The 7,941-nt window shown below is 45.1% G+C and overlaps 2 protein-coding genes across 8 annotated transcripts; one reads left to right on the plus strand and one right to left on the minus strand.

The window, feature by feature from the left end:
• Positions 1-670: 670 nt before the first annotated feature.
• On the plus strand, positions 671-3,060 carry LOC112284720 (uncharacterized). 3 transcript variants are annotated; one of them, XM_073535388.2, is made up of 3 exons: positions 671-958; positions 1,520-1,899; positions 2,055-3,060. In XM_073535388.2, exons 2-3 carry the CDS (start codon positions 1,585-1,587, stop codon positions 2,787-2,789), a joined length of 1,050 nt encoding a protein of 349 aa, XP_073391489.1. In that variant the 5' UTR covers positions 671-958; positions 1,520-1,584; the 3' UTR covers positions 2,790-3,060. The 3 variants fall into 3 exon arrangements, with proteins under 3 accessions (XP_073391489.1, XP_024380609.1, XP_024380610.1); XM_024524841.3 differs by having other exon boundaries at positions 735-1,122; XM_024524842.3 differs by lacking the exon at positions 671-958 and adding an exon at positions 1,042-1,181.
• Positions 3,061-3,267: 207 nt separating this feature from the next.
• On the minus strand, positions 3,268-7,693 carry LOC112284719 (serine/threonine-protein kinase STY46). 5 transcript variants are annotated; one of them, XM_090251629.1, is made up of 12 exons: positions 7,423-7,662; positions 6,619-7,262; positions 6,046-6,160; positions 5,801-5,868; positions 5,581-5,694; positions 5,375-5,447; positions 5,050-5,211; positions 4,739-4,914; positions 4,263-4,620; positions 3,907-4,137; positions 3,636-3,770; positions 3,268-3,516 (listed from the first exon to the last, which is right to left on the minus strand). In XM_090251629.1, the coding sequence occupies exons 2-12, from the start codon at positions 6,807-6,809 to the stop codon at positions 3,421-3,423; spliced, it is 1,719 nt and encodes a 572-aa protein (XP_090107755.1). In that variant the 5' UTR covers positions 6,810-7,262; positions 7,423-7,662; the 3' UTR covers positions 3,268-3,420. The 5 variants fall into 5 exon arrangements, with proteins under 5 accessions (XP_090107755.1, XP_090107753.1, XP_090107754.1 ...); XM_090251627.1 differs by having other exon boundaries at positions 6,619-7,315; positions 7,423-7,660; XM_090251628.1 differs by having other exon boundaries at positions 6,619-7,277; positions 7,423-7,556.
• Positions 7,694-7,941: the final 248 nt, after the last annotated feature.

Raw genomic sequence — 7,941 nt, forward strand, 5'->3', positions numbered from 1 at the left:
TAATAAAATCTTTTTGTTGAGGATAGACAATCACACATCTTATTACCTTTACAGAAGATGTAAGGGAATAAGTTTGCATAAAGATGCAATTTTAATATCAATTATACTATTGTATAATTTATCTTTGTTACTAAAAGAAATTGTTAGTCAATTAATATATATATATATAATGCATATTTTATATTAAAAATTGAATGTCAATATCAGACGAAGTTGCAATTTGATTTTGCATTTTGAATAAACCAATCCCCAATTCTTCTCAATACTTGCTTTGAAGTGACGTTGTATTAAAAGTGAGTTGTGCCGATGCGGATATACTGTCAACCATGTGAAGGCACAGGTCTTCGTCTTCTTCATCTTCCTCATCCTCTTCCAAAGGAACCTCAGTTGTCGATTGTAGCGAAAGATACGAAGTGGGACATGGCGAAAAACTGCGAAAAAAAACATCTCAATGCTTTTGCTATTGATAGCATTTCAAACAAGGACTGAACACAAGCCACCACCACGTTCACGGACAAACATCGCTCCACGAAAGAGGAGCAGAGACTAAGCTTGTTTGGCACAGATTAGCAAAAGGATCACGGGTTCCGTTGAAAGGGAGCATAGCATGATTGCTTCTAAAAAGCAATAAATAAATAAAAATTACAAAACGAAAGCCAACATGAGTGAGAGGGAGAGAGAGAGATGAAAACGGGATATGGTGGGACGCACAAAATGTCGAACAATTCTTTTCAACTCCTGTTTGCTGTTGAATGGGTAATAATTCTGGATTGGCTTCGACGTTAATGGAATTTCTGCGGGATGTAATCGCTTTAGAATTTGATCGCTTGCTGGTGCTTTTCCCCCGTGCTTTGCTGGGTTTTACTGGTAGTTGTGGACGTGTGTCTCATGGCCATTTTAGCGCACGGAGTTCTCGGCAGCTTCAACAATTGGAGCCAAGGATCGCGTGGAGCCAGGTGTAAGCACAACCTAATGGAGGTTTCGTAAGATGTTACACTGCATTTATTATTGTGAGAGTATTCCGCTCTGTCGAATTTGGGGGTTAGGGCTTATGATCGGTGGAGGAATTTGAAATTAGAGAATTGGGTTCATGGTGGAATTACTCAGCTTCGAGCGAGTGGTGTAAGTTCTTGACGGGCCTTCTTTCATTTCGAAGCAATTCTCGGAACTGAGTCGAAATTGTAGGTGTTGCAATCTTGACGTATACCCCACCATACCCTGCACTTGTTTGGAATGCAGCGGAGTGGAATGGGTTGTTTATGTAGACTGGTTTTTCTGGGGTGACTGAACCTAATGCTTAGTGCCTTGACCTTTTAGGATTTGCATTTGTGAAACACATAGTATCTATATGGAATAGATTATGGGAAAAGTGCAATGTTAGGGTATGGAGAAAGAATTAGTGGATTATTTCGGTAATTGAGGAAAGAGAAGCTGCATACTGCACCTTGTAGCTGAATTGTGTACATCATTTCCGCAGCCTGGAAACATTTGGATTAATGTTCGTTTTTTTTTTTTACAGGAAACGAAACTGGAAGAGTGCAAGTGTCAGCACAAATTCATTAGAATTGACGGCATGCTGACGTGATGGAGGAAACCGAAATTCTGTCGTCTGCAGCTTCGGACACAGATGGGTTTTCACAGACGGAGAACGATGATAGTTTAAGCGAGACGTGTAGTGAAACGTTGAACCTAGTGGAAGATGCGATTCTTCGCACGCTTAGGGAACATTCATTACAATCGAACTCGAAAAATGCGAAGACGGGTATAGAGACGAGGCTGAGAGGAGGATTCCGCAGTTCAGAGAGCGAGGAGAATTATTCGGCTGTCTCAAGAAATGTTCCACCAGCCAGGTCTTCCATCTACGAGGACAGAGCGCTGCTTGCAAACTTGTTGGAGCAGGTGGTGGACATTACCTGTTGCTTTAATCTTCACCTGTGAGACATGTGCGCAGCATAACAAACTGGTTTGCAAGTTTGTAAGCATATTCAATGTTCTATCTTAATGAATTAATGATTTTGGAGCATTCGTGTGAATCCTGCAATGTGAATGTGTAGGTGCACGGATTGAGAAGAAATGAGACCCCAGGCTCTCGGAGAAGTCCAGCACTCCCAATTGAGGTTGAGAGTGTTCCAGAACTTGCCAGAGGCGGGAGCTTTGACAGAAGACGTAGCAGAGGGAAGAAGCCGTCATCATCAACCAGTGAACAATTGAAAATGACTCTGGATGCGGCAGCTATAGCGGCCAAAGCAGCAGCAGATGCAGCCGCAGCTACAGCCGTGTCAGTGACGAAGAACACTGAAGCTATGGAGCTCCTTGTGAATTCAATGAAAAGATTTCCGCAGAAGCGGAGGAAGTCCAGGACTAACATTCAAGGAAATGTCGTATCGCAGAAAGCAATCGACAAACGCAACAGGATTTTACAATGGACATTAGGGTTCATGGTGGCCATCACCGTTGCCTGGAGGTTTGGAGCAGTGAAAGCCACGAAGAGAGTTGCAGACAAGCTTAATGAGCCAATTGGATACGTGGGAGGGCTGTCGGGGAGTGGGGATGAATCGTCCAAAGAGGAGGAGAAAGAAAAGCCTGTCGAGGATTCACCTGAGAAACCCATGTTGGAAAAACTCCAGCAAATCGAGCTTCCCTCAATTCTCCTCGACTCGGATCACAAGACGAATGACAAGGAGAAAAGCGACCATCTCAAGCCTGCTCCTGACCCAGAAAAGAAGCAAGAAGTGAAAACTTTCTTCAGCTTCGGTAAATTCTTCCAAAGAAAATCTACCGAGAATTAGGTGTATATAGTTGAGGTTTGTCCCCAAATGTAAACCTTCTAAAATTCGAGTTCCGTTAAATTCCAGAAGAATTCTCGAAGTGGATATGGTCAGTGCTACACTCTACTGGCTATAAAAACTGCACATTCATGGTACACACTCGGTGGAAACATACTTGTTTGATTAGTAGATGGTGTGACAATTGAGAGTGCGGGTGAATGTAGCTGAAGAGAGGCGACTCTAGTAGGAACATTTGGCACGCATTACAAAGGAATCATTTATATTCGCTACCTTTCCTATTGCAACAAACCGAGTTTTCATGCGTTCATTCCGACACAGACGAGTAGGTCTCTGTTGGTTACAGCAGCACCTTATACTGTCTTTGTTGATGAAATACTTGCAATATTCCCATTTGTTAAACAAGCAGACCCTAGTGAATTTGAGAGATTATTATTAAAACAGGCCCGACACATGTGTGTAGGCGCTTGTGCAAACAAGCTTGAATTGTACTCGGTAATCCAATTTGATTAATGTTCACGTTACTTCGATTTAAGTACGCGTACGCAAAGTGTGTCCACCACATCGTAAAGGACACAAAGTGAAAATATATCTCTACTTGGAAAAAACAAACTCTAAAGGACTAACAAAATTGCTATCTGCTAACTGTGGAGCGTTTGAATGATGAAAACAACCCACTCAACTTCTTGTCCTTGGGCTGCTTACTCTCATTATCTAACTCTTCGTTCACCTGCAAATTGCAAGCAATAAATTGAATTAACGACTGCAAATAAAAGTCTCGGGGAAACCAGGATGTAAAAACCCGAACTCTCCTACGATTCTAAAAAAACATGTGTAACAGATAAGTACCTCTTTAAGGATCTCTTGAAGTATTAAAGTAGTTTCAGAGAATTCAGGCCGCTCTGATGGGTCGGTTTTCCAACAGCGTTGAAGAAGATCCACCAATTTCGGAGGAATGTTCTTCGGAATAGTTGGCCGCAAACCCTGACAAAATCAATCAAGTCAGACACCACTGTCAGCACAAAACTTCAAACTTACCTCCCTCTCTCTCATCTTTTTTCTATCTTCCGCAGCCAACAGTCCATTACAACACAATCAAGAGATGTGAATTCTAGAGTACCTTCTGTACAACGCCCACCGCAGCTTGAAGTGGAGTCATATCCGCATAAGGAACCTTCCCAGTTAAAAGCTCCCAGAGAACTACTCCAAAGCTGAACATATCAGCCTTCTTGCCATAAGGCTTGTGCTCAATAATCTCAGGAGCCATCCAACGGTATGTGCCCGTTTCGGCCGTCATAACTCCAGATTGGGATTGCACCCTTGCAACGCCAAAGTCAGCCACCTTAACCACCTGCAGCCCACAGTTTCGCTTACGCTTCGTAAAAGTATAGAGAAAGAGTACAAGAAAATAGGATGCTAATTCAGTCACACAAGACTTCCAGGTTCAGGGTTTAAAACTCTCTGCTGAATACATACCTCGTTTTCATCCAAGAGGAGGTTGGCAGCCTTGAGGTCTCGGTGTATAATCTTATTCTGATGTAGGTAGTCCATTCCTTTGGAGACATCAATGGCCACTCGCAGAAGCATTGGCATTTTCAGAAGAGCTTTCTGATTGCGCAAGTAGTCATATACACTTCCTCCAGACATGTACTCAGTGATGATGCACAGATTGGGAGGCATAGTGCAAGCACCAATGAACTGCACCACATTCTTGTGTCTGACCTTTCGCATAATAAACACCTCCTGCTGAAATTCTCGTTGAAGATTCTCGTTTAGGCGCTCGGGTTTGAGAATCTTAATAGCCACGTCTTGTCCGCAGTAAGTTCCTCGAAACCTAAAGAAGAGTTGGCAAAACAACTGAATTAATAACCTTTTGGTGGACTCCGTAACTGCTCCATAACCACACAAAGATCGAAGTTGTCAGGCATCAAGGAGAAGCAAGGAAGGCTTACAAGTCTCCAAAAGAGCCACTGGCCACTTTCTTGTTACATTTAAGCTGACTGATGTCGATCTCCCAGTCATCTACGCTTGGTTCAGACGAACTCCGTGTACCATTTTGCACACCGTTTTGCGATGGTTGCGGAGATGATGGCACTGTCGCTGAAGAGGCTTTAACCCAAGCTCCTTTCTGCACGTCAACCCATTGAATATGTTCAGACCCTGCTGCTTGCATAGACCCCTAGAATCACAAAAATTACAATGAACCGATGAAACATGAAGCATAATAACTTAAAAGACAAACTATGCGTTACAGAAATCTTACGCCCATGGCTGATAATGCACTGAAAAGAGCTCGTCTCAGATTCTGAGTGTCTTCCGAAGGCCAACCATCAACTACAAAGACATCAAGCGAGTAGCCATCCGTAGTTGAAAATACATGTGCCTCACGAATATTGAGACCCACATCAGCAAGCAAGGCAGACATCTGCACTCCAACAGAGTGATTTGGTCAAGTCCTTGAAACCCACTCTCTACTCACTTCACCCTATAATCACTCTCACGCAAGAACTCATCACCCAAAAACCTTAAAAGATATTGCATGTGAATTATCTGATCGAATCCCTAAACTGGTAATGGCAGGCACCCACCTGACTCAGAAGCTTCGGCTTGTCAACAGTGGAGAAGGTCACCTCATGCATCGGCAACTGCAGGTGACTGGAACTGTCAAAAAGGAGAAACAAGGGGAGAAAGTGAGTCTACGAATCGCGCCGATACATCATTTTTGAACATAAACCTGTAGAATTAACACGTGAGAATCTTCAAGCTTAACCGTGCGAGTGCTCGTAGGCTATACCCATCAGAATGATGGCTACCATCACTCTCTTCGCCGTGAACCACAGACTTGCTGTTGAAGTCCATTGCAAGAGCTTCCAAATTAGCTGAGGATCCGAACACCGGGGGTGCCAACCTGTAACACACAAGAATGGCACACTGATTAAGCGATTTCGACACTGAGTCGGTGAGTGATGTGGGTGGCGTTCCAGATTCAAAACGATCAAGAATTAGAAACGTACCTGGATTTCGAAAGTGGTTTGTGGCCCGATGGGCTCAGCGGCACATCTTGAGACTCCACTGGAAGCACCTGTCCAAGCAAACCATCGACAATCCCTGAGAATTCTCTAATCAGACAATTCGAAGGTTCGCAGATCCGACAAGTTGTTATCCTTCAGAAAAAAAAAAAAAAAAAAAAAAAAAAAAAATGCATGTGAAGTATCGTATAAAAAATGAAGCGTGATAGAATAGATAGCTGTAAACTTACTTGAACTGCTCGTACGTGAAACACGGGCCTGTTCTCTGGAACTTTGGCCTCCTCAAGAAGTCGTTTGTGGGTTAGCACATCCTCCGCTCTGTCTACGTGGACATCTAACGCATATCTACAAATTCCAAACTCAAACGAATCAGACAAGAGTCACTTCCGAAATTCGACTGCGATTTGAATACGGACACGGGGTCGTCGCAGTGCAGTAAACTGGACAAACGATTCACTCACGCTGAAGCTGAGATCAGTGAGCGCTCACAACTCCTCAGTGCTTACTAGAACCAGCGTCGCATATAATTGGACCTAATATGCCCCGATACAGTGAAGATCCTTACACTTCCAATTTCCATAGACCTCTAAAAATTCGTCATGAAGAGGCCGTTGATAAGATGTATTCTCAAGGTCGCCCACCTTGCAGTCCGCCGAATGTGATGCAAATATACATTAACTCACTGTCTACGGTTCACGGACAGAATTCAGAGACTTACACACACGGCCAGTCAGACATGCTGACAGAATTCCCCACAGTCAAATCAGCGTAAAAGGGCGGGCAGGGCGCTACGAAGTCTCTACCTAGTTGGTAAGCGATTAAAATGAGCCTGTAGCTCTGCAGCAAACCCAGGTTTCTGAGCAGCCTCATGCCCATCTTCTGCAAGCTGCCGCAAAATCTTCAGACAGACTTGCTTCTTCTTCTCTTGCTTTGGCGATGTGTTGCCGGTTCGAGAAGCCTTCGCCATTTTCGTGAGCACATCTGTCTCTTCCATGACTAGCAAACTTCCTCAATGAATGTCCTGAAATCTAGTGGATGGGAAGACCCAAAGATATATCGGAGTCTGCTAAACTTGCCCCCAGGCACCAGGTTCCTGCAACTCCTCCACTTCAAGGAATTCAAACCGCAACCATTCAGAGTAAAACCACGTTCTTAACTCGCCAAGAAGAACACCGTTGTTGCAAGGTGGTCAGTGAATGAATCCTCCCAAGGCCTCCTCCAGGCACCGGGAAGTCGGCAGGGACGGCGCGTCGCGCTGGTGTACACCAGCATGGTCACTCTTGGCACCCCGTTCAGCTTCTTCCGAGCTCCCCCACCGCCCTCAGGCTCCCCAAAAACACTAGCACATTAAAACCCAAAGTGGAGCTCCAGCACCGCCCCCAAAACCCCCACGAGCCGCCAGCTCCCTACTTTCTCTCACCACTCAGAAAATAGCACGCTCTTGCGGCTGCATCCACCACAACTTCGCCAGCAATCCCAGAAGCTTAGCCGCCGAACTGGCTGTCTCCAATGGATCCCAGATCATCAACACACGTTGCACCCGGATGGCAACTGGAAAACAAGTAAAAAATAAATAAAACAAACAAAGACTGCGCGATCAGTGCTACCTGGCGGCGTTTCCAAGATGGTCAGGTACAGGAGTGGAAGCTTTGTTCCGAAAATAAGCTTCCAGCACATGCACAAAGTATGTGAAGACATCAGGCTGCGGAGAAGGAGACGGATAGAGGAGGATGTGGAAAGCGCAGCACAGTTTATGAGAGTGAGGTGGTGGTGACGGGATGTGGTGCGACGAGGTCGGATGTGTCGATGAGCGCGTGATCGACGAAGATTAGCAGCAGGACTGGGTAAGGAAGGGAGCGAAATGGGAGCGTGTTGCTCGGTAGAAGTGCTGCGGAACCGCCGACCCAGCTCGGGACTTCAATTGGCTGGATGATTTACCAACTTCCCTCGCCCTGCCCGACTCACTTGGCTGTTTTCCAGGCCTCCACCTCATCCCACCTTCCGTCCCAGCTTCTCAAAGAATAAGCCACATGCAGCGATTCCGCAAGCTCGAGGGCTAAGGCGCTGACCGCCACATTCTCATTCATCCACAGCACATGATTTTAACTGCAACAAATCACCTTTTC

The sequence above is a fragment of the Physcomitrium patens genome, chromosome 7 (assembly GCF_059467195.1).
Source record: "Physcomitrium patens ecotype Gransden chromosome 7, ASM5946719v1, whole genome shotgun sequence".
Taxonomy (NCBI): domain Eukaryota; kingdom Viridiplantae; phylum Streptophyta; class Bryopsida; order Funariales; family Funariaceae; genus Physcomitrium; species Physcomitrium patens.